Raw genomic sequence first — 25,884 nt, 5'->3', positions numbered from 1 at the left:
TAAAAAAATCTGAAATACAATATCCCCAGTCCCTGGATTCCACGATCACACAGGGCCCCAGTTTATTCCCGAGACATGTTATCTCTACAAAGAATATACACTTCAAAAGCGTATACCCCTGGAGCACACCCCCCGTATGAGCCTGACAGAGCGGGACATGGGCAGATCATCAGCCCTCACAGTCCATGCTGCCCTGTGCAGAAAGGATGCAGCAAAGTTCAATGGCAGTTGTTGGAGAGTGGACCGGCGACCATGGAGAACCATTCACAGAGGTAGCATAAAAGTAAACCCTCAGGGCGGTGTGGCGGTGGTCCCAGACCGAGCCGCAGCCCATCAGCTCCCCAGCACTGCCAGCAGAGGCCAACCTGGATTAAGCCGCAGTGTGTACCTGCCCTGGTCATGGAGAGGCTGTTGTGCCGGTGCCTTAGTGAGGTGGAAGCGGCGGGGGCACCGGTCTGCACTCCCCACGATCCCTGGCTGTCCCTCCTCATGGGAAGCACAAGGCCGAGCATTGCAGGATTATCTGTCCTATGCTTCACAGAGACATGGCTGGATGACCACATTGCTGACCCCCCGATGTCCCTGCCAGGATTTGGTCTCTACAGAGCTGATCGCTCCAAGGTTCTCTCAGGGAAAACAAAGGGTGGTGGCATCTGCTGCTACATCATGGATAGATGGTGCACCAATGTCAGTCACAAACCTAGACAAATCATGCAGCCCTCACCTGGGGATGCTACGTATCAACTGCAAACCCTTCTATTCTCCCCAGGAATTTGCCTCGGTTGTCCTAGTGGGAGTGTACATCCCCCCCCTTGCCTGCGCAAAGGAAGCCCTGCACCACCTGGCCACCAGCATATCTGACATGGAGCAAAAACAAAGGGAGAACAAAAGGGTTTTTGGGGCACACTTGTAGAATGAAAAAGGTTTGTATATTTAAAATATAACTTTTATTGAAGAACTAAAGCTAAAATATAAGTACGCATGACACATAGTAATGGTAATGAATGACAATACACAAAATGACCATACTACAAATAGAATAATGGTTACCATTATTCTATTTGTAGTATGGTCATTTTGTGTATTGTCATTCATTACCATTACTATGTGTCATGCGTACTTATATTTTAGCTTTAGTTCTTCAATAAAAGTTATATTTTAAATATACAAACCTTTTTCATTCTACAACTTTTATTGAAGAACTAAAGCTAAAATATAAGTACGCATGACACATAGTTGGAACCGGGAGGGAGGCACCCAAGTAAGCTTGTTTGATGACAGACCTCAGCCACCGGGCAATAGTCTGCTTTGTAGCAGGCCAACCTCTCTTTTGAAATCCATAGCGGACAAAGAGAGAGTTAGATTTCCTAAGTGTTTTAGTACGGCGCACATAGATGCGTAACGTATGTACCACATCCAGAAACCGCTGCTCAGGAGAAGCATCCGGCCTACGAAAGGCCGGGAACACTATCTCCTGGTTAACAAAACTTGGACACCACCTTGGGGAGGTGTGAAGGGACGGTTCGAAGAACCGCCCTATCAGGATGAAAAACCAGGAGAGGTAACTGACAGGACAGAGCCGACAAGTCAGAAACCCTTCTGGCCGAAGCAATGGCCAACAGAAAAACAGTTTTCCATGTAAGCCAAGATAGATCCACTGATCGCAAAGGTTCAAAAGGGGGGCCTTGTAGGGCCTTAAGAACCAGAGAAAGATCCCATGGAGCAACCGGTGGGACAAACGGAGGTTGGATTCGCAAGACCCCCTGCAAGAAAGTGCGGACGTCCTGCAACAACGCCAACCTCCTGCGAAATAGAATAGACAAGGCCGACACCTGCACCTTCAGCGAAGACAGTCGGAGGCCAGCCTCTAACCCCTTCTGCAGAAAGGACAGAATCAGAGACAAACGATAAGTTTTTGGATTAAACTGCCGGGAACTACAACACGAAAAGTAAGCCCGCCAGATGCGATGATAAGCACCAGCCGAAGAAGGCCTACGAGCCCCGAGCATAGTCGAAATCACCCGAGAATTAAAGCCTTTAGCTTTTAACAAGGAGGTCTCAACAGCCACCCCGTTAAAGACAACCGTTGAAAATCGGGATGGAGGCACGGCCCTTGTGAGAGCAGAACCGGCCACAGAGGTAGACGGATTGGAGGGGCCACTGACAGGGCCTGCAGATCCGAGAACCAGATCCTCCGAGGCAAATGAGGGGCCACCAGGATCAACATGCCCCCTTCTGCCTTCAACTTGCGAAAGGAGGAGCGAAAATGGGGGAAAGGCATACATGAGAGCGAACGGCCACTGGGCTGACAGAGCGTCTACCATGCAAGCGCCTGGATATCGAGACCTGGAACCGTACAGGGTGACCTGGTGATTGTGGCGTGACGCCATCAAATCCACCTCGGGTCTGCCCCACCGGTCCACCAACATCTGGAATGCTTTTGGATGGAGGGTCCATTCGCCAGCATCCAGAGTCTGACGACTCAAAAAGTCCGCCTCCCAATTGAGGAGACCCGGAATGAAGATTGCCGACAATGCGGGGATCTTGTTTTTTCGCCCACTGGAAGATACGAGAGGCCTCCGCCATGGCTGCCCGACTCAGAGCCACCAGCCTGGTGGTGGATATAAGCCATCATCGTCGCAATGTCCGACTGGACCTGCACTGGGTAACCTCGAAGCTAAGGCTCCGCCTGGCGGAGAGCCAGTAAGACTGACCTCAGTTCGAGAATGTTGATGGACAGTATGGATTCCCGCGGAGTCCAAAGCCCCTGAAAATATTTCTGACATGTGATCGCTCCCCAACCTCGGAGACTGGCATCCGTGGTGAGAAGAGTCCACCTGTGAATCCAAAATGGCCTCCCTTCCATGAGGTTCTGATCTAGAAGCCACCATGACAGGGAGCTCCGTGCTGTCGGAGACAAGACAATCAGGTGTGATCGTATGTTGGAGTATGACCCCGACCATTTCCTGAGAATTTCCCGCTGTAGTGGGCGAGAGTGGAACTGTGCATACTCTGCCATGTCGAAGGCAGAGACCATGGAGCCCAGTACCCTCATGCAGGCATGGATTGAGACACACCTGAGTGAGAGAAGATGCATACCTCCGGCAAGTAAATACGCTGATTTACTGTGTCCAACAGGGCCCCTAGGTGAATCATGGATTGAGAGGGAATCATGGATGACTTGGGCCAATTGATAACCCAGCCGTGGCGTTCCAGGACCGTTACAACCTTGGTCAAGTGTGCCTGGAGAACCTGAGGCGACTGTGCCAGGATCGACAGATCGTCCAGGTATGGAAGAATCCGGACACCCTGGTTGCGAAGAGCACTGCCCATCACTGCCACGACCTTCGTAAAAACCCGGGGAACTGTGGCCAGGCCGAAAGGTAGTGACTGAAATTTAAAATGACGGTCCTGCATTTCTTGTTTGATGGGTACATGCAGATACGCATCTCTTATGTCGAGATATGCCATATAGTCCCTGGTTGCAACCCCAGAACAATAGACCGCAAGGTTTCCATCTTGAACTTCGGGACCCGGAGGAATTTGTTGAGCCTCTTTAGATTTAAAATGGGACGGAAGGTCCCATTGGGCTTCCGCACCAAGAAAAGACTGGCGTAAAAAGCTGTGCCTTTTTGCAACACCGGAACGGGGGCTATGACACCTGCGGACAGTAGTTTTTGTATGGCCTGCTCCAGGGCTACGCACTTTTCCAAGTCCTTGGGAGAACTTGTTGAAAAGGACGAGCTTGGCGGTCGACGGCGAAAGGTTATAGAATAGCCTTTGGAGACTACATCTCTAACCCATGCATCGTTCGTGGATTTTAGCCATACGTCCGAAAACCGAAGCAGGCGACCCCCCCACACTGGTATCCCCCTGGGTGGAGTGCCGCCCCGTCATGCCGAGGGCTTATCCTCGGGTTTGTGGTCATGGCGTTTGGTGGGCCGGGGATGTTATCCCCTGGCTTTAGAGGACTTTGCGGGCTGGGCCTGAGTCCTTGTGAACGACTGCCCCCTACCCTGAAAACGAAAGGACTGGAACGACGGTCGAGGACGTGGAGTAGGAGTGGATGGCAGGAAAGCCGCCTTTGAGGCAGCCACCGTGGCCACGATTTTGTCCAACTCTGATCCAAACAATAGAGAGCCAGCAAAAGGTAACGCCTCTAGAGTTTGTTTGGAATCAGCATCCGCTTTCTAAGAGCGAAGCCACAGAGATCGTCGTGCCGCCACTGCCGAGGCGGACGCTCCTGAGGTAAGAGTGGCTGCATCTAATGCAGCCTGATGTCAAGGATAGGAAACATGTTATCTACACTATTTCCCTCAGTAATAATATTAGTGATGAGAGAAATCCATTTTACCATGGCCTTCGCCACCCAGACAGATGCCAGGGTAGGCCGCACAACCACCCCAGAAGTTGTAAAAATTAGCTTAAGAAAGTTCTCCAACTTTGTCAGCGGGATCTTTAAGGGAGGCGGTTGGAATGGGTAGAGTATTGGAACGCACAATCTTAGCGATATGTGCATCCACTTTGGGAGCAGTCTCCCAGCGTACCCTATCCTCTGGAGGGAGCGGGTAAAAGGAATTAAACCCCTTAGGAAGCGGAAACTTCCTATTTGGCAAAACCCAGGCCTCCCCAAGAACATCCTCTAGTTCAGAAGACTTAGGGAACACTGACAGAGTCCGCTTGGGACGCTTAAAAGATGGGCCCACAGACTGAGCGGGCTCAGAGGCATCATGTAAATTTAAAATGTCTCTAACCGCAATTACCAGGGCCCCTACATCGATGCATGCTGTGATGTCGCCTTTTGAGGCTTTATCAGCATCTCCATCGACCCTGTCGTTAACCAGTTGATCCTCCTCCTCATCAGTGTCATCTGCATCAGTGTCCTGATGGGGGAGGGTGGAAGCAATCCCCCTGACCCGGGCACATGCCCGAGACCTGGATGGTCCAGGCTGCAGGGATGGTGCAGTAGAGAGCTTGTCTATTAACTGCGACATGACCTGGGTAAGCTGGGCCCAGGCATGTTCCTGAGAGGAAGCTGCCACGGGGCTGCGCATGCGTCTTTATACATTGTAAGCATAACCCCTCTAGAAGCTGGGGCACGCCCGCCCTGCAACACGTGCAGGACACCAATATAGGGGCCCATGTGTCATCACCGCTGTCCTCTGACATTGTACAAGAGGCAGCTGATTGTAACATTTAACACAATATACTTTCTGACAGGCAGTGATAGTGTTAAGACAATATGAGACAGCACACAGAGGCATACAATGCAAAATAAAAATCTGGCACTGGGCTCTGCAAAGCACAAAGGCCAGCAGGAGCATAAATTACTATAACCTGGTATCCTTGAAGGAGAGGTACAGGGGGGAATTGCCCAGATGGCCCGGCCGTGAAGAGATGGAACTCCAGACTGGCAGAGAGCTCTCGGTGTCCTTCCAACACGTGCAGCAGGCAGGCAGGAAGAGACCAGGACTGGAAACGCACGTGGGTATATCCTAACTCCTGTCTCCTGGGGAAGGGCTGTGTGAGGAGAGGCTCCCTCCCCCTACTAGCAATTGGCCACCTGGGATTTCATGACTTATGTAACGCCGGTAAAATGGCGGGGATCCAGCGCTTGCCTGGCAGGCCCGCATACCGACGCCGCTGCCCACACTCAAAGTCTCCCTGGTGGTCCAGCGGGGCAGAGTGCACAACCCTATTAGAAGGCGGCGGTTCTGACGCTTTGTGGTGCAGTCCGGCAATCCCCCTCGCCGGGCTGCTCAGCCGCTATTTACATGTGCGCATGCACGCTCCCGGCGGGGAGCGCATTACCTTTAAGCGGTGTCCAGGTCCCCGTCACGGTTGTCTCTCCCCAGTGCGTGGATCCAGCCGACACCCCCGCTGTGGAAGCCACGTGGGAGGTGTGCGGCTACCGGGTGATGGAGCGCAGTGCAGGGGTCTAACAGACCCTCAGCGCTGCTGCTCTATCACTGACAACGTCAGTGAAAAGAAAAAAAAAAAAAATTCTAAGTGAAGTTCTGGCTGCTTAAAAACAGCCCCTTTCAAAAATGCGTGTTGGCTCCTGCCAGCACAATTAAAACTGAAAGTAACTAGCCTGGGGCTGTCTCCAGACAGCCAGAAGTTTTTAACCTTTCTGGTGCTGGATTGGTCGTGACCTCACTCCTATACCCACTGTTATCCCTGTGGCCCCTGACGTCTGCCGCAGAAGAAAAAGTGGTTCTCTGACAAGCTGACAAATGACCTGTCCACTAATGACCCTGTATCTGTGTGGAAAGGAATGCAATCTATAACCAGCTACAAGAAAACACCCAAACCCACAGCCATGTACCAAGACCTAGCTGATGAGCTGAACAACTTCTATTGCAGGTTTGAAAAAGTAGTCCACTGTGAAGCAAACCATACCCTCTGTGCTGCACCAAATGTCGACAGCCAACTCCAGGTCACCCAAGTAGAGGTGGAAGAGATGTTCAAGAGGGCCAAACCAAGGAAAGCACCAGGTCCTGACGGGGTGTCACCATCTGCCCTGAGCTCCACTATTGTTCCGGTCCCCAAGAAACCAACCATTACAAATGTGAATGACTACCGGCCGATAGCTCTGACATCTGTGATTATGAAAACATTTGAGTGCCTGGTACTGAACCACCTGAAAGCTGTGACTGGCCACCAGCTAGACCTTCTCCAGTTCGCCTACCGATCTAATAGATGCATTGAGGACACAGTCAACCTGAGCCTGCACTACATTCTGCAGCACCTGGATATACCTGGTACCTATGCAAGGGTCCGGTTTGTCTACTTCAGCTTGGCTTTTAATACAATCATCCCCAACATCCTCCACCCCAAACTACTCCGCCTAGTAGTCCCTGAAGCTACGTGTTCTTGGATTGTGGACTTTCTGAATGATAGAAAACAGTTGTGAAAGCGGGGGAATTCACCTCCCAAGTGCGGTCCATCAGCACAGGAGCCCCCCAAGGCTGTCTACTCTGTACACTCACCCCCTGCTCTTCTCCCTGTACACCAATGACTGCACCTCAGAGGCATAATCAGTAAAGATAATCAAATTCGCCGATGACACTACCGTCATTGGCCTTATCAAGGACGGGGACAAATCGGCCTACAGACAAGAAGTGGACCGATTGGCCCGGTGGTGCAGCAGCAACCATCTAGAGCTCAACCCACTCAAAACTGTTGAGATGGTAGTGGACTTTAGGAAGAAGGCTGGTGGTGTTGCTCCACTAAGAATTACTGACAGTGTAGTGTCGCTAGTGGATGCCTTCAAGTTCCTAGGAACCACAATCTCCTAGGGCCCTTAAATGGGGGACCAACACGGATCCTATTTTTGGAAAAGCGCAGCAGAGGCGATTCTTCCTTAGGCAACTGAGGAAGTTCAACATCCCACAGAAGCTTCTGCTCCACTTCTACTCCGCAATTGAATTGTGGAGTCTGTACGATGCTCCTCAATACTGGTCTGGTACGGCTCTGCCAGCGAGAGAGACAAATGCAGACTCCAAAAGGTAGTCAGAATTGCAGAGAAGATTATCGGGACAGACCTTCACTCTGTCCAGGACCTCTACCTGTCCAGAGCAAAAAGGCGGGCAACGAAGATAGTCAAGGACCAACTACATCCTGGCCATGGCTTGTTTAACCTCTTGCCATCAGGAAGATGCTACAGGGCTATTCACTCCAGGTACAGTAGAAGCCTAAAAAGTTTATTTCCTCAAGCGGTTCACCTGTTCACACGTGAACTCACTGTCTAGTCACGCCATAACCCTTTGCACATAATCTAACACTGTGTCACCTGGGAATAACTTTCTATATGACTGTACATGTTCCCCCACCTGTTTATATGGTTTATACTGTATGCTGTTTACTTGTTACCCACCTGGCTGCTGCACAGCAAACCGAAAACAAATTCCGGTACTTATGTATTATCTGGGCTCCCGATTTTTTCATTGCATGCCACTACTTAAGGCATGCAATGCAATTTTTCATTGTAAAGACCTGATTTTTAATTGTATAGTAAACCATGGGTGATTTCATACCCCCACTATCCAACTACGCATGGAGTTGATTTTATATAGTTTGGCGAGCGTGAAGTGTGGCGAGCGGACGTGGATAACTTTACATGTATTCTGCGTCCACTCGCCACGCTTCGGGCTCGGTGGCTCGCTGCGCTCCCCACACTATATAAAATCAACTCCATGCGTAGTTGGATAGTGGGGGTATGAAATTGGGTCTTTACAATGAAAGATCGCATTTGCATTGCATTGTATGCCACTATATTGCATGCAATGCAATGAAAAAATTGGGCGCCCACATAATACATAAGTACCCAAATTCCTAGTATACGCAAGTATACTAGTGTTCCCGCTAGGCTATTTTAGTGGGGCGCTGTGCCCTGCCTGATTTTTAAAGGGTAAAATGCGCCCTGCCTCTCTGGCAGTGCCCGGCAAAAACACCCTGCCTTCCTCCCTGCAGGTGAGACCGGGGAAGCCCAGCACCACTGTAGATAGCGATGCCCGGCGCTTCCCCTGCAGTGCAAAGTCTTCGGGGCGGCCGGGCCCGCCCCCCTTCTGTGACGGCGGCCGAGCCTGCCCCTTTTTGTCACGGCCCAGGCACACCCCTTTTGTGACATCTGCGGCCCGAGACTGCCCAAAATAGTGACGCTGCCTCCTTTGAAGCAGGGCCCTGCCCGCCGAAGTTCCTAGAAGGAACACTTTATACCTGGCCAATAAAGCGGATTCTGATTTAGAGAGTAAATGGTTGATTGTAATTTGTTCCCAGACCTTGCCAGATTGGAAAAATAATCTTGTATTGTGTATCCATCCAGCTTAAAGATAACCAGTAAACACAATTTACTGAATTTAATATTTGTCTGACTTTCTCAAACTTTTGGCCTAGGGATGCCATTAGTAAAATACTAAAGTGCTGTGATTCATAAAATTTGGGAAACACTGGTATAATTTTTTTTTTTTTTTTTTTTTACTGTGATAGAGGGAAACAAAACAAATAAAAACATCCAGTCGAAGAATTCAATAGGACAAATACCCATCAATAACACAAAGCCTAAAGTACCCAGTTACTCATAATGCTCCTAGCTCATTTTCATTCTGTTAATCTACAACGTAGGTTTTTAAAGTCAGTCCTCCGGGAACTCATACAATGCATGTTTTCCAGCTCTCTGAACAGTAATTAGTTCCACCGGTAGATATTTTAAAATGCATCCATGAGTAAAGGAGCTTACACACTAGCCGATATATCGGCAGACCATCGGTTAGTGTGTACCATTGATTAATCTGAATGGCATTGTTCACATTTACATCCTGTCAACTGTGAAACACAGCTGGTGCCCGATATCTCAATGCATCATTCTGTGTGTATAGGCAATCGTACAGCGCTGTAGGTGCCACAGTGTTTGACAGCTCAATGGGCATGTGCTCGCCCAGTTTTGAGGTCAATCACGACGGATAAAGCAGTGTGTATGGAGCACACCCTTCCTGATCTGTATGTAGATATAGCTGCAGATCAATTGACCAGAAAACTGTGAGCGGTTTGTTAGTTCACAAACTCAAGTCCATAATCTACTGTACTGGTGGGGCCATTTGTGACCAGCGTTTGGTGCTGTAAAATTGCACCATTAATAAATAATTCATGCATGACAGAAGATAAAAGGAATAACAAGATTTTATAAATCTAAAAGTTTTATTAGGACGACTGACTAACAAAATGCTGCCTAATATTTGCTTATGATAAAAGTTCTCACTGACTTAAAACACATGCTTTTAAAAACAGACTACAAAGTTGACAGGTTTATACAATTATTCTCTGTACAGGATCCCTAAAGTAACTAAGATCTAAAGTAGACCCTAGCCTCCCTTAGGCTTCCTGGTTGGGAATTTAAAAACACACAAACAGCACCTTCTCCAAGTAACTGGTTGAAAATACACAAATGCCGCATTACCTCCCTTTAAAGATGTGCCTCCAATCACCTAAAGGTGGGGACATCTCCATATTCCCCATACAATAGGTGGCACGTTGGCTTTGAAAGGTTCTTGCAACCACCCAAAGGACTCCATGGAGGAACCTGACATTGAATGGATGTCAATAAACAGAATGCATATTTGTCTTTTGGAGACATATTTTTGTTTCTTCATTTCATGATTAAAATATATAGTTAAAAAAAAGTTCTCTTAACCCCTCCCACCCATCCCAAGCGACCTCAGCTTCTTTTTGACAGACATATCACTAATAGCCAAACATTACATGCTACTCAATAAAAATGTAGAGTTTGTAACACTAGCAGGAAAGGCGTGTAGGGTGTTCTCCTGGGCTACTCTCATGAATCACCTTTATTATTTGTGGCCACAGGAAAGATTTTCCTGCAGATACCCTCCCTTCTCCCAACCCCTATCAGTAATACCAGCTGTGTGGGGCATTTAGTTCTTGTCTTCTTTTTTGTCATCATCTTCGGAGGGGTAGGAGTGCCACGTCAGTCTCTCTTCATAAAAAGAGATCACGACTTGGGGGCACTTCACATTGGCCTCTTTTGCTGGGACAAGATCAGCTTCATCTGAATTTTTCCTGCAGGTAATATGGAAATGTTATAATGTAACAATTTGTCTGTGATATTTATTGCATGTTGGTTTCAAGATATGTACATAAGTTAGGTACCACTGCATAGAGAGCAGCCTAATAACACTATCCAAAAATAAGGAGTTTTCCCTATTCTGTACGTGGCTCTCTTATTTAAATTAAAGTTAGATCCAAGAGACCTGTTAATGATGATCATCATCACATCAGGGGATGCACTGTACAGCAGCCAGAACCACATAGAGGTCTCAGCGGTTTAGTGCGGATTCAGGCTGATTTTACCCGTGCAGGTTGCAGGGTTGGGTGCAGTTTATGTAAACAGCATATCTTATAGGACTTACCCCCATAATATTTATAAGGTGGAAGGTAATGAGTTTAATTTTGTGGGCTGTCATGAACATAATGCAAATATTACATAAGTGATCAATAGGACCTTTCTAAATAAAATATCTGCTTGCACTATCCATTCACATTAGGGAAGTTTCCAGTAAGATAATATTAAAAACACTAAAAGTTTGGTCAACTAATTTTAAGAACCAATAGGCTGTAACCTCAGGAACATTAGTCCAGTACAACATAGGCCGAATTCATTGATACATTTAAAAAATATGTTACTGCTGCAGGAGGTATCATGTGTAAATAGATGCCTCCTGCCAGCTTCTCTAACCCACTGCATCAGATCATCTGCAGCATTAGCCATCTGACCAACTTCATGCTCCTGAACCGAGAGACGTAGCCATTGCCCTAGGACAGTCTTGCATAAAAAGATCTGCACATTTGCAATACAGATCCTGAGCATGCACAGATCTACAAACATTGGAGATGTACGCAAACTATCAGGTTTATATTACAAGTCCTTTAAAAACTCGCTGTGTTATAGATTACTGCACTAAGTGGGGGGGAAACGACGACTAATAATGGAATGCCTTAATTTGTCAAATGATACGGTCAGTCACAGGCAGATGGACATTTGACTTACCATTTCATCAGGAACATTAACTCTCCACTTGAGTCTGTGGCTCCAATGATCCTCTCTGGCTCTAAACCTCGTGCAAACCCACGAGGCTTCTCAGCCTGAGGGAGAGAGAGAACATTAGAACATCTCTGCAGCAGCCAATGGTACAGAATACATATTGGTTGGAGATGCACTTATGCTGCTTTCACATTGCCTAAACTTTTGAGACCTGGTACTCATATGCATGAGTCATTCATTACATATGCGCATATTTAATGATTGGCTCATTACATATGCCCATATGTAATGAGTGGCTCATTACATATGCACTGTGCTTTAGTAGCTACTGCCTGAGTCCTATATCCCGGTTCAGAGCCATTCACACTGCATGAAAAACAGCTCTAAACCGTGTAGGACTCTGCTTTTTACCCGTTTGCAAATACCGGTTATTTGTAACCGGTCAATGCAGACTGGCGCTTTCACACTGCAGCTCTAACCGTTTTAAAAGGCTAAAAAAAACGGCAATATACTGGTTAAGAGCTGCAGTGTGAAAGGGGTATTAGTTGTACGCTATGCCAATGGTTACACAACTGAATTATCTGCAGACTGCGCGTGTGAAGGTGCCTTAGCGATTGCATTCAGTGAGAACATAATCACACAGTGATTAACAGGAAGTGACGGTGTACTGTCAAAAACGCAGGCATGTAATGGCCATTATCAGGTATATGCCCTGAAAGCAGCTGGCAACAGATACACAGAGAACCTCAGCGCCAGTCTTCGTAGCCACAGACCTACTCGAGCAGTTCTTTGTTGCTAGCTTTAGGCTGTGAACTTGTACAGATATTGTGAATTGGTTGCGATGGTGCAAGCGCCACTTTTTATTCCTGGATGACAGATTTGCTCGCTAATATTGGCAGTTACATAGCCAAAAAAATCATTTTTAGAAAACTGAATTAGGGTCTTAGTTCAGTAGTCATTGAATTCTACTGTGATGGTAACAAAGGGAAGGCAGCAACTATTTTGTGAAGCTATTGGTATGATGGAGTAATGCTTTCTGCTTCCATAAATAAAATTATCACATGTTACAGTTTTGGAGGGTCAATTTACAAAAACATACATTCACAGCATTCTTTTAGGATATATTACAAACATGTCCCATATGTAGGACCAGAGTGTTGGTCATCATTTATTGATTTGTCACAGCTTAAAGTGGAGATAAAGTACCAATCAAACAGCTCCGCTCCTTTCAAACACAGACAGTAAAATGACAGAACGGATTGAATAGAACTTTATCGCTACAATCTCCATGTTAGTATGCGTTCTCAGCCTCACCTCTTCTTTTTTTTTCTTAGGCCTGCTCTCTTCTCCTGCAAGCTCGGTGTCCGAATCTGCTTTGCGTTTGCCATCTGATTTATCAGACTCGTGTGCTGTTTTCTGCGACTGCAAGAACTCTGCGATCAGGTCTGGACAGTCCAGGTTCTCTTCTGGCTCCCACGTGTTGTCCTCACTGCAAACACCAGAGGAATTCACATCCAATCTCCCCCCAACAAGACACTTCATTCAAAATGTGTGAAGTTGCTTCTCAATCGTTACAGAGTTTCTTCTGTACTGGGAAGAGGCCAGAGATGTATTTAATAGGCAACCCAAACACACACCAGAGTACCAGCTCCGAGTCTCAAACCTGTCCCCAGGTCTAGCAAATAATCCAGGTTTTGCTAGTAGGAGAAGTACTTTATTCCTCTTAATTGATAAATGTATTCTTACTTTGTATACTTAAGCCATTTAATCCAAGTAGACACCCTAAAGGATCATCACCCACAACTGAGGATGCACAATAGACGCTGTAGATGTTGACATTGTTTAAAATTCCTCTGCCATTTACACTTAAACATATTATGCTACCCAGAGGCACACAAGCCTGAGTAACCATTAAACCGGCTGTGATGTGTATGTGGACTAAGAAACGGCATCTTGGGATGAAAACTCTAGTGTGTACTCCGCTTTAGACCCTGCTAGGATGTGTGTCACTATAGCAACTATATAGGACAATAGTGACAAAAATAAGCATTAGGGTTTACTTAGGTCTAAGTAAAAAGGATAGGAGACCTCTATCTGTACTCATAATAGTATTCCACAAAACAGGCCTGATCCTGTGTTTCAGTGTCAGTATTTGTAGAATAAGCCTCTTTTAGGTTGCTAAATCATGTTTATATCTCTATTTTGTGTCTCAGGCATCCACAAACCACTTGTTACAGCACTTACTCAGAGAATCCTTTCCATTTCAGCAGATATTCAACTTTTCCTTTAACCACCCGCCGATCTAGCACTTTCTCCACCACATATTCCTCCTCCTCTTCATCAACTACGTCTTCCATTTTTTTCTTGTTTTGTTTTTTCCCCGTAGACGTCGCCAGCTTACTGATTTAGGTTATCTACATGGAGCAAATAAAAAACATTTAGTAACGCAGCAGTATTTTTTCTGGGTAATTGGCTTCAATACTACTTTCTATAAGCTATGAAAAGAAGGCTTATGGTTGGAGAGTCCACAACAGCCATGAACAGACATATGTGATCCACCCTATGGGAAAGTTCTATTGAAGATGGGACATTGTCCATAGCAACTCATCAGATTAAATGACCTTCTAGAAAGTGCTAAATAAGAAGTAGTAGTATCTGATTGGTTTCTATGGAAAACATCCGGTCTTCAATATTACTCCAATCTTAGTAAATTTAGGACAAAATTTTGGCCTAACAATATATGAACTGCATGGTCCAATCCTAGTGAGAGTAGAACTCTGCTTGCACACCCGAATGAAGAGGTTAAAAGACATTTGCACAATTAACATACAATACAACTCAAGGTATAAGGCATCTTGATTAATAAAAGAGAGCTAATATAACATTTTTTAAGAATAAAAAAAAAAAAAAAAAATTGAGGTAGACTGCAGGACAGGCAGCAATTATATCCAACCATCTCAGACCTATCTGGCTTTATGTTCAACCATAGCATGTGTATATTTGATAGCTCAATTGTACTGTAAAATACAATAATATAGTCTGCCATCCCATTTAGCAGGGTATAGTGCAGCAGGAACAGTCAGGCAGCAACACTGCAGGTTCCCATACACTGCAAGATGTGTGCTAGATGCATTTTGTACTAGTTTGCATATAGTTAAAATTAAATGCGATACGCTAAAATGGCATGCGATTTTAAGTAGATGTGATGCAATTTAATGCAAAAAGTACTGCATGCTTATTTTTTTTGGACTTGCGATAAGTGATGTGCAGGAGTGCGCATCTCATTGCAAGCCAAAAGAAACATGGTGCGATGTGAACCGCATGCGATGCATTTTGAACTAAAAAGTTTCAAATGCATCAGACCATCACACCGTGTGTAGGCATCTTCAGATGCAAGATCTAAGCAAGGAAGAACTCCAGTGTATCTTCTACTTGTTTTATATTCTAGCTCACAATGAATAAAGAGAAAGGGGCAGTTTATTTAATCAAAACTGTAAAAGCTCTGGGAAATGGAGAAAATCAGCTTACATTGGGGGCAAAGTCTGATGAAGTGATAAAGTGAAAGGTGATAAAGTATCAGCCAATAAGCTCCTCTCTATTAAAGGATATGATTGAATGATGACAGAAGCTGACTGGCTGCTGCATTATCACTTTCCACTTCATACATCTGCCCAGTGGGTATTATTCTGTAATCCTTACTAAGGACAGCTATTATTATGCAATCTCAGCAGGGGTACTGTGCTATACAGTACATGTTGAAAACTCTACAATACCATGACCATAGTGTCTCTCTGAGTAAATAAAATGCCAGTTTCATAAAATTTGCATAAAAAAGGCAGCTTATTAACAGCAAAAAGGCATTGAAAGTGTGCTGGGTAATTACCAGAAACACTGATTGCATTCTGTTACCAACTAATGATATCTGGAGTGAATGGATTGGATTTAACAAAGAAACTGTAATCTTCATTGGAGCAGGGAATGGGGTGGAGGCAACTCTGCAGCATGCATGCTGACAATACACAACTACAAGTAAATGCAATGGACACAACGCTAGACAGTGTGCCACAGAGGTTTCATGCAATTCACCTTACATTGTACCCAATCCAGGACAGTGGCCAAATCAGCGCACCCCTGACAGGCCCATCTCAGTCAGGACGGGCCCACACTAGCCCACCCTTGGCAGAGGACATATTCCTGGTCCATTGTGGTAATCTTGCACTAGATCCATCCCCACTGTAGAAGCTGCACTCGGGTGTCCCGGGTTAGCACACCCCAGCCATACCCCAAACCAGCAACTGCCCACTGCGAGCCTAACCCACCCCATCCAATACCAGCTCAGTGTGTGCCCACATGCCCCTGGCCGGCCCGGGTGGCAGAGTGCGGGAAGGGGGTGTGGGCTAGGTGACACCAGCCTAGTATATACACACACACGATGTCCTATAGAGGGAGCGGGGGCTGTGAATGCTCCTTCCGCAGCAGCGCACAGCGGCGTCTCTCACCAGTCACAGCGGCGGGATCGGTTCGGTGCCAGTGTTCTCAGGCGGTAGGGACGCTGGGACGCTGCCAGGCCGGTGTCGGGCGGAGGTGGTGGTGGCGGCCGCCGGCGGGTGGTTGGAATGTGGCCGCGTGCGCCGCCCGCCTGCTCCGGTTCGGTTCTGGGAATGTGGCTCCTCCAAACAAAAGGATCTGATGCTCTGCCGCCACCGAGCGCGGGCACTGCGCATGCGCACCGCCGCCAGGCATCACGGGAGCTGTAGTCCCGGCGCGGAGGCACGTGCGTTGCAGAATGCAGAGCGATCTACTGGCGCGGGGTGACTGTCATCACTGCTAGGAGCCGGAGGCGGCCGAGAGCACCGCTACATCGCGACTAGGGAGACCGGCCTAGTGACATGTACCCGCTCTCATCGCCGCGCACACTACGCCCTCACTACACTCGGAAGTGATCGCCCATACAGAGGAGTTGTGTAGGCGGGTGGTCTCCGCGTAAGCTGGAGTGTGTGTTGGGGCTGGTGTGGTATTGGCGGGGCTCGTGTGGTGACGGGGGGTATAATGCTTCCTCCGCCTCTCAGCCAGGTAGTGTGTATGTATTCGGGTATCCTCCCCGCATCACATACCTGCAGGTAGGGGACTATGTAAAAACCGGACCGGACTAAACCCCGGACTGCCGGACAGGACATCAAAATCTGCAGTCCGGAGCTCGTAGGGTCCGGTCCGGGGGGGTGTCCTGTCCAGGGGTGTCATGTCCGGGGGGTGTCCTGGTGATAGCTATCACCAGGGACATGGGGGAGGGGAGATTACAGCCTCCCCAGCTGGTCTGGACCGTCCGGTTTTTGCTACATGCCCGGACCATGCAGGGAGGCTTTATTCTACCCCCCCTCCTCTACCTGGTGACAGGCAGCCCCCCCGGACAGGACACCCCCCGGACCGGAGGCTACAAGCTACAAAATGCAGAGTTTGATGTCCGGTCCGGAGGTTTTGTGTTGGTCCGGTTTTCACCCATACCCTGCAGGTAGTGTTAGACTGGTGTGTGGGGTGTAACTATGCACAGCTTGAAAGCACCTGGCATGAGGGTAGCTGCAGTGTAGGGGCCCCTCACAGATAGGGCCCAAGCGGATGCGTTGTGTGGGCAGCTCCTGACTCTGCTCTCCTTACAGGTGAGACCCGTGTGATGCGGCCGCATTGTGATGATGATGATGTCACGGAGTCACCTGGATGACGAGGTGGGTGGTGCTGCTGTGTGCAGGGTAGGGGACACAAAGTAATGCTGCACTTGCTTTCATGTCCTCCTAATGAGATGCATTACAGTAGAGTAGGGGGGCATACTAAAAGGAATGGATGTTGGTCAGTGAAATAACCAAAACAGTAGAACAAAATTACAGATAAGAACCGAGCAATATCCCTAGCTCTCTATTGTAAAATGCCTTATATTTGGTGCTATGCGCTTTTTAGGTGCGAGTCGGGTAATACAAGTTTCTATTATGAAACTTGCAGACTTCACGCAAATGTGTATACCGGAGAAATATTATAATTCTCCTTTTTATGGCACCACAAGGTGCCCACAGTGCCCATTTACAGACTACATGAATAAGCAACTTGTTTTGTGCAGTGACTACCAGTTGAGGTAAATAAACAAGTACAGGCAGAGGTTCCTCAAGGCATGCCAACGGTCCAAGTTTTAGGTGTAACCATGGCTCAGCACAGATGGTCAAATCAGATAAACAGAGGGGCTAATTAACTCACCTGTGGGCACACTTGGAGGTTCTCAAGGCATCCAAATGTTCCAAGTTTATCTAAGGCAGCCATGTCCAAACTGTGGCACTCCAGCTGTTGTGAAACTACACATCCCAGCATGCCTTGCCATAGTGTTAGCATTCCCTAATAGCAAAACTGTGGCAAGGCATGATGGGACTTGTAGTTTCACAACAGCTGGAGGGCCATAGTGTGGACATGCCTGATCTAAGGTCTAAGCATTTTGAATACTTAAAATCATAAAGTCTGTGCTGATGGCCATTATTTTTCCTGTCTAAACTGTTTCTTCTATACCTTGAGGCCACTTGCATGGTAGATTTTCTCACAGACCATTTTCTACAAGCACCCTCAGAGTCCTTACATTAAGCTTGTGTGCCCTAAGCACTGTTTAATTATGTTACTGTTCAGGTCACAACAATATTATCTAGGAGTCTGTTTTGTGTAAATCATTTTATTTTGTGCAAAGAAAGAGTAAAGCTGGGTACACATCTATACAATCCCTATTTCTGGCAGCCGTTCGGCCTGTACGCGCGTACACACCTGTACAATTTTACTTGCGACGTCTGATGTACTCCCGTCCAAACAGTCGCAAGAAAAAGATTGTACCACCGTACACACTGTCTCGATTTGGGCTATTGACACTTCACATGTGACCAAAATTATCATAATGGGCTGGGTTAGGGCATAATTATAGCTGTCACCCTTTTACCTATTAAAAAAAAAATCGGTTTGGGGTCCTCCAGCAGGGTAATGCCACAGCCGGGGGGAGACTTTTTATACAAGTCCCCCCGGCCAAAGCATTCCGCCCTCTGACTGGTCAGCCTGGTCAGGGGTCCTGGGGGAGTGGGGACCCCCCCAATTAAGGGGTCCCCCCCCCTCCAGGACTTACCTGACCAGGCTGAAGCCTGGTGCTGTCCTCGATGCCTTGTGACATGACAGATATTGACATTTGTTGGTCATAAACAATTCAATAGACATACATATATAGCAAATTAAAAATTCTTCACCAAGCAATAAATGGACTGGGGATTTCTGCACCAATAAGTAGGCTTTTATCTCACCATAGATGGAGATTGCGGGGGGCTATACTTCTATTTGAAGTTCTGCGGCACCACCGCAGATGGCTTTCTATGGAGGAGTCCTTAATAAAGTGCTGGTGCGTCCATAAAGTGTCCTGGTGTCCAAAAGTGCAAAGTGTAAAGTGCAGGGATTGGCAGTCTGTATCCAAATGGGGAGCTGCAACGCGTTTCGGAGATACAAAACGTCTCCTTTTTCAAGCTGTGTTCTCGGCTCCTGATTGGCCAGAAATCATTTTGAGCAGAGACGCCGAGGAAGAAGGATCTCTGCGTCTCTAGTATACAGCGGAGCAGAGCGGGTACCAGCAGCCGGGAGCAGCGCGTCTTGAAGTGAAGATGCCGGGGTGGACGCCAGAGGACAGGTGAGTAGGATTTGCTTCCCCACGTACCCCTTTGGATTACTACGGATCCAGGACCCCAGACTCTTCAGCCCTGGAGCCTCGGACCAGCCCCGGAACCAAGCCAGTGTGTTTGTGTAATGTATGTATTAAACTTTTATTTTCTCTTTCAATGGTCCTGGTGACACAGCTCAACACTGGGATGTAGGAGGGTCCGAAGGAGCCAGGCACCTATCCTAAAGCTTTAGAGGGTAGGCTCCTCCCCTACTGCATCCCTGGACTCTTCAGTTCGTGTTAGGTGCCCACTGGAGTGGGTGCTATTCTAAAGGGCTGCAGGAGCAGCCGAAGAATTAGAGTAGTTAGGGGATTTTTATTGTTTTATTAACTTTCACCCTAGCTAGGTAGGCACAGTGTGAGGATTCTCATAGTGAATCCTCACACTGCTAGCGCAGCAGGAGCTGACAGAAGCGCGTCCTGTCAGCTCACTGTGCACAGGGGAGACACTGTCTGGTCTCCCTGTGCAGCGCTTATAGCCTTTTCTAAGAGGCTGCCTGGGCTCCGGAGTACCCTGAAACCGGCTCCACATTTAGGTGGGGATCATGGGGGACAGGCGCTCCGTGATGGCGGCGGCCATTTTATGCGGAGCTTACACGCTGAGCTCCTAGATGAGAGGACAGCAGCGTTGTGACAGGCATGTTCCAAGTGATCCCCAGTTGAGGGGGAGACACTGGAACTAGGAAATCCTACCTAAGGAGCGGCTGGCTGGGGGTGGTTGGCGCCAAAAGGTCACGGACCCCGCAGCAGCAGGGACCTGTGGTCTCTTCCTTCACTCTGACTTTGGCGCCTTTCAGAACGCTTGCAGCGGAGCTGAGCTGGCTTACTGATCCTGGCAGAGTGACTTGGATTTCCTGGGCATCGCTTCCCCGCAGTTGAAACCAACAGACAGATAAGTGACTGGGTGCATTGCCTCTGTATAAACACTTGTACATTGTTTGCACTGTGTATACTGATAGATATACATTTATCACTTGCATCATGTCTGAGCATCAGGCTGTGGTTTTGGGGGAGGGAGCCCTTAGTGCACTGAGCGCGTGCAATGTTTGCACACAAAAGTTTGTCCCTGAGCAGATGGCCAAGGGGGCTTATGTATTACTTGCGCTGATGTGAGACCCATGGGCAGTGAACTCCATAGGGCAGAGCAGATGGAACCTGCGTGGGCCAGGGCCCTAGGCAGGTCAGTAAACGCTTTGGTGCAGCTTTTGGACAGGCAGAGTGATGGGCTGGTAGAATCACAGAGACCTATGCCATCATCTCAGCAGTCGTCTGGCTCCTTGCCTCTTACCCAGGCAGATCCTGCGCTGATTCAGGTGATGCAGGATACTGCTAAAGGGATCAACAGGTTCAGTGAAATGCTGGACAAAATGGATGATGTGGCAGGGACCCCTAGAAGGTCTTATGCTTTAACTACTGTGGTAGATGAAGAGGAAGGAGAATATACTGACATCCCCTGGGATCAGGGTGATGATTTGGAAGAGAACTCTGCTGCTGGTATAGAGGATCTCATTGTAGCTGTGAAGCAGGCTTTAAAGCTGTCTGTGGAGGATAAGACTCCTGTTAAAGGTGTTTTTAAGCGACAGCGGAAGGAGGCTATTACTTTTCCTTCAGATGAGGGGTTACAGGAATTGTTAGAAGGGGCTTGGAAAACTCCTGATAAGAGGCTTCAGATGCCTAAGCGATTCCTTAGTCTGTACCCCATGCCAGAGTCTCATGCGGAGCTCTGGGAAAAGGTCCCAGTTGTGGACGCTTCAGTGGCACGTTTGTCCAAGGCTACTGTATTACCAGTACAGGGCGGTGCAGCTTTTAAAGATTCTGTGGATAAAAAGCTGGAGGGAAACCTCAAAGCTATCTTTGAAGGGGTGGGGTTTACCATACGGCCCCTTATTGCTTCAGCCTGGGTCTCTAAGGCCATGATAGAGTGGGCTGGTGACTTATGCACCATGCTGCAGGCTGACCCTGGAGCATTACTGCTTGCAGAAAAGATTAAGGCAGCGGCAGAATATGCAGTGGAAGCAGAGGAGGAAGCTATTAAAATGGCAACCAGAGTGTCCACAGTCTCCATTAATGCCAGGAGAGTGCTTTGGCTTAAAGCCTGGGAAGCAGACAATGAGTCCAAGAAGGCTCTGGAAACATTAGCCTTCAAAGGAAAGGTACTCTTTGGTACCGAATTAGAGGAGATTATAAAACAGGCCACGGGCGGCAAAAGTACATTCCTGCCGGCCTCCTCAGCAAAGCAGACGTCCAGATTTTCTGCTTTTAAGCCGTCCTTTTGGCCCTCCCCTAGAGGTGGTGCGTCCTTTCGAGGACAGTCTTTCAGGGGAAGGTTTCAGTCCTCTAGAGGCAAGACACAAAAGTCAAAATTTGGCTCTTTTCACAAGAAGCCTGCCACAAAAGGAGAGGATAAACCCTCTGCATGACTGTCAGGGGCTTCGCCCGACAGTGACAAAAGTGGGGGGGCGTCTCACACTCTTCAGGGACGCTTGGGCTTCTCTAGGCCAGGATGCCTGGGTGTTAGATATTATAACACAGGGTTACAAAATCCCTTGCAGAGGGCCGCCTCCGAAGAGGTTCATCCCCACATCCTTACCAAAGGAGGCACGGCTGCGTACAGCTCTTGTGAGAGCAGCTCACTCCCTTTTGGAAAAAGGGGTGGTTACACCAGTCCCCAGGGCAGAGTGGAAGAAAGGCTTTTACTCCACGCTGTTCCTGGTGCCCAAACCAGACGGGTCTTTCAGACCAATACTAAATTTGAAATCCCTAAATGTTCATTTATGGGTAGACCATTTCAAAATGGAGTCCCTACGGTCAGTACTCCTGAGTCTGGACCAGGGAGAATTTTTGGCGTCCATGGATGTCCAGGACGCATATTTGCACGTTCCTATACACCCGGAGCATCAGACCTTGTTGAGGTTTGCCATAGGAGACCTGCATTTACAATTCCGGGCGTTACCCTTTGGGCTAGCAACCGCGCCAAGGGTATTCACAAAGATAATGTCAGTAATGGCGGCGGTGCTGAGGCTCAGGGGAATCACAGTAATACCCTATTTGGACGATCTCCTGTTCAAAGCAGAGTCAGCAGCCATGCTGCAGAGTCACTTGGCAGAGGCCATCAGTTTTTTGCAGGCTCACGGCTGGATTTTAAATTTGCAAAAATCTCAGTTGGTACCGTCACAAAGGCTCCAATTCTTGGGAGTCATACTGGACACCCATCTTCATCGGGTATTCCTCCCGGAGGTAAAGGCCAGGGATCTGGTCACCCTAGTCCAGGAGATTCTCAGGGCTCAGAGCATTTCAGTATGGAGGTGCCTCAAGCTCCTGGGGAAGATGGTGGCGTCATTCGAGACGCTTCAATTTGCCAGGTTCCACTCTCGGAGGTTCCAATGGAACATTTTGTCAGCTTGGTCAGGAAACACTTTGACCATGAAATCCGAGATGATAGTGCTGTCTTCGGACACCCGAGAATCCTTGAAATGGTGGACAGAAGTAGATTCCCTTCAGTGGGGTCGGTCATTACAGACCTGGGACTGGTTGATAGTAACTACCGACGCCAGTCTCAGGGGCTGGGGGGCAATAGTCCTGGATCTCAGGCTTCAGGGCCTGTGGACGGCAGAGGAATCAGCGTTACCAATCAACATCTTGGAGCTGAGAGCTGTCTGGAAAGTCATTTCCTTGGCGGGAGACAGGTTACAGAACCTCCCTTTGAGGATTCAGACCGACAATGCCACAGCTGTGGCGTATCTGAATCACCAGGGAGGTACACGCAGCAGATTGGCCATGTGGGAGGTATCCAGAATCTTCCTATGGGCGGAACAGAATGTTCCAGCTGTATCGGCTATATTCATCCCAGGAATAGAGAATATAGAAGCCGACTTCCTGAGCAGGGAGGAGCTCAAGGAAGGGGAATGGAGCTTACACCCTCAGGTGTTTCACCAAATCACTTCGATGTGGGGAACTCTGGATGTGGACCTGATGGCATCCAGGATCAACCGTCAAGTGCCCAGGTTCTATGCCAGAACAAGGGATCCACTAGCGGAGGCAGTGGATGCCATGACTATTCACTGGCAGGGAGATCTCCTTTATGCATTCCCACCAGTACCAATGTTACCGAGACTTCTGAAGAAAATACAGCGGCAGAAGGTTCCAGTGATCTTAGTGGCCCCAGATTGGCCAAGGAGATCCTGGTACTCGAGGCTTCAGAGGTTGTCTGTGGACTCATGGCGTCTACCTCTGAGACCAGACCTTCTAAGACAAGGCCCATTCAATCACCTGGATTCAGATCGATTGATTTTGACGGCCTGGCTATTGAAAAGGAGTATCCAGGTTGAAACCTCCATACAAGCAACCAGTAGCACCTTGGGATCTATCACTGGTTTTGGAATGCCTTCAAAAGGCACCTTTTGAACCTTTAAGGTCGGCTGACTTTAAGTTTCTCACGTGGAAGCTAGTGTTTTTGTTAGCAGTAGCATCTGCTAAAAGAGTTTCAGAATTGGGAGCTTTGTCATGTAAATCTCCCTTCTTAATTTTTCATGATGACAGGGCTGTTTTAAGAACAGTGCCTCAGTTTTTACCGAAGGTGGTATCTACCTTCCATTTAAATCAGGAGATAGTTCTACCTGTGTTTCAACCCCCAGAGGGTTCTAAGAAAAGGGACAAGTTGAGAACTTTGGATGTTGTGCGTGCCTTACGCATATATGTGGACAGAGTGAAGAGTGTCAGGAAGACTGACACATTGTTGGTATTGTATGACGTACACAAAATTGGTTGGCCTGCATCTAAGCAGACTATTGCTAGGTGGTTGCGGTCTGTGATAGCCTTTGCATACACCAAAGTGGGTAGGCCAGTACCGGCCAAAATAAATGCGCATACCACCAGGTCAGTTGCCACCTCTTGGGCGGTTCGACATGGGGCCACAGCTGAGCAGGTTTGCAGAGCTGCCACTTGGTCATCTGTTCACACATTTGCCAAATTCTATAGATTCCATGAGTTCGCGTCGGAGGACGCATCATTCGGGCGAGCAGTGCTGAGAGCTGCAGACCTGAGCGTACCCTCCCAAAGGACCGGCTCTGGAACGTCCCAGTGTTGAGCTGTGTCACCAGGACCATTGAAAGAGAAAAAGGGATTTTTGTAAGAACTTACCGTTCGAATCCCTTTCTCTGATATGGTCCTGGTGACACAGCGATCCCTCCCTTACGCTCAGTAAGTATGCCAGAAGTTTCATGATGTTCATGTTAAAATGGTTAAAAGTTAACAGTTTTCTGTTATAAAATGTGCATATAATATGTGCAGGCGTTTGTACTGAGTTAATGTATTCCAGTGGCTTTGAAAGATTGAACTGAAGAGTCCAGGGATGCAGTAGGGGAGGAGCCTACCCTCTAAAGCTTTAGGATAGGTGCCTGGCTCCTTCGGACCCTCCTACATCCCAGTGTTGAGCTGTGTCACCAGGACCATATCAGAGAAAGGGATTCGAACGGTAAGTTCTTACAAAAATCCCTTTTTTCTAAAGTGTCAGTGTGTATTTATTTAACTATTTTTTTTTCTGTGGAACTACAAGTGCCAGCGGGCCCTTTAATGCCCCGCATGCTGGGACTTGTGGTTCTCCAAGTCCCAGCATGCGGGGGAGGCTTGCTGGGACTCATAGTTCCACAGGAAAAAACAATAGTTTTTATTCTATTTTTTTTTTTACACAATGATCAGCCCGGTGGCCACCGCACAGGGCCACCGGGGACAGTACCAGGCTTCAGCCTGGTCAGGTAAGTCCTGGAGGGGGGACCCCTTTATTGGGGGGGGTCCCCACTCCCCCAGGACCCCTGGCCAGGCTGACCGGTCAGAGGGCTGAATGTTTTGGCCGTGGGACCTTATATAATAAGTGTCCCCCGGCTGTGGCATTACCCTGCTGGCTGGTTTGGCCTGGGGCTGGTTCTTAAAATACGGGGGACCCCTGGTCATTTTGTCCCCCGTATTTTGGGAACCGGACCTGGAGCCTGGGGCTGGTTTTAAAAAATCAGTGAAGCCCTATTTGTCGGGTTTCCTGATTTTTTAATACCAGCCCCGGCTCTTTCAGCCTGGTGCTGTTACGGCTGTGGGGGGAACCCCACGCCGTTTTTTTTTTTTTTTTTAGTCAAAGCTGGAACGCCCACATGGGTGTTCCAGCTTTGGCAGTATAGTCGCAAGGACGGCAGCATATCGGTCGAACGTGCGTACACACTGCACTTTTGTACCGATATGAGGCCGTCCTGTCGGATGAAAATTAAACAGCAAAGAACCGTCGACCGACCGAGTATGGACGGTCAAGACAGTTTTTTGCCGTTTATCGCTCATACGGGAAAGCGTACACACATATACAATTGAACGGCTGTCCGACCCAGAACGAAAGAACGGCCCGACAATTGTATATATGTGTACTCAGCTTAACTGTTCAGACGATTTAGATGTTTTGGGGCACACATTGCCCAACTATTTAGACAGAGTGATACGCAAATGTTTGTTCCTGGAGCCATGTGTTCATTTTTTTCCCACAGTTGTTTCTTCCAACGTGTAAAGCGGCTAAACCCAACTAAAGTACTTCCCAGGATGCAAAAAGTTTAGGTTGTTTGTCCAAACGGGA

At 47.9% G+C, this 25,884-nt stretch overlaps 2 protein-coding genes across 5 annotated transcripts in view; one reads left to right on the top strand and one right to left on the bottom strand.

Annotated features, from left to right (window-relative positions):
* Window positions 1-9,665: 9,665 nt before the first annotated feature.
* Window positions 9,666-16,388, bottom strand: CBX1 (chromobox 1). Of its 3 annotated transcripts, none has more exons than XM_083147067.1 (5): window positions 16,060-16,388; window positions 13,805-13,974; window positions 12,875-13,049; window positions 11,567-11,661; window positions 9,666-10,578 (listed from the first exon to the last, which is right to left on the bottom strand). In XM_083147067.1, exons 2-5 carry the CDS (start codon window positions 13,915-13,917, stop codon window positions 10,434-10,436), a joined length of 528 nt encoding a protein of 175 aa, XP_083003193.1. In that variant the 5' UTR covers window positions 13,918-13,974; window positions 16,060-16,388; the 3' UTR covers window positions 9,666-10,433. The 3 variants fall into 3 exon arrangements, with proteins under 3 accessions (XP_083003193.1, XP_083003194.1, XP_083003195.1); XM_083147068.1 differs by lacking the exon at window positions 16,060-16,388 and adding an exon at window positions 15,652-15,830; XM_083147069.1 differs by lacking the exon at window positions 16,060-16,388 and having other exon boundaries at window positions 12,875-13,145; window positions 13,805-13,952.
* The window catches only part of SNX11 (sorting nexin 11), a 28,635-nt gene continuing 18,816 nt past the window's right edge, over window positions 16,066-25,884 (top strand). The window contains exons 1-2 of one of the 2 annotated variants that reach the window (XM_083147071.1): window positions 16,066-16,633; window positions 17,215-17,280. In XM_083147071.1, the coding sequence (XP_083003197.1) occupies window positions 17,245-17,280 (36 nt within the window). In that variant the 5' untranslated portion in view covers window positions 16,066-16,633; window positions 17,215-17,244. The remainder of the gene's footprint in view (window positions 16,634-17,214; window positions 17,281-25,884) is intronic. The other variant, XM_083147070.1, reaches the window with a different exon arrangement.

This window comes from Crinia signifera, chromosome 6, assembly GCF_055691185.1.
Source record: "Crinia signifera chromosome 6, ASM5569118v1, whole genome shotgun sequence".
NCBI lineage: Eukaryota > Metazoa > Chordata > Amphibia > Anura > Myobatrachidae > Crinia > Crinia signifera.
The sequence above is the reverse complement of the archived record's forward strand: the minus strand, read 5'-3'. Positions and strand labels throughout refer to the sequence as shown.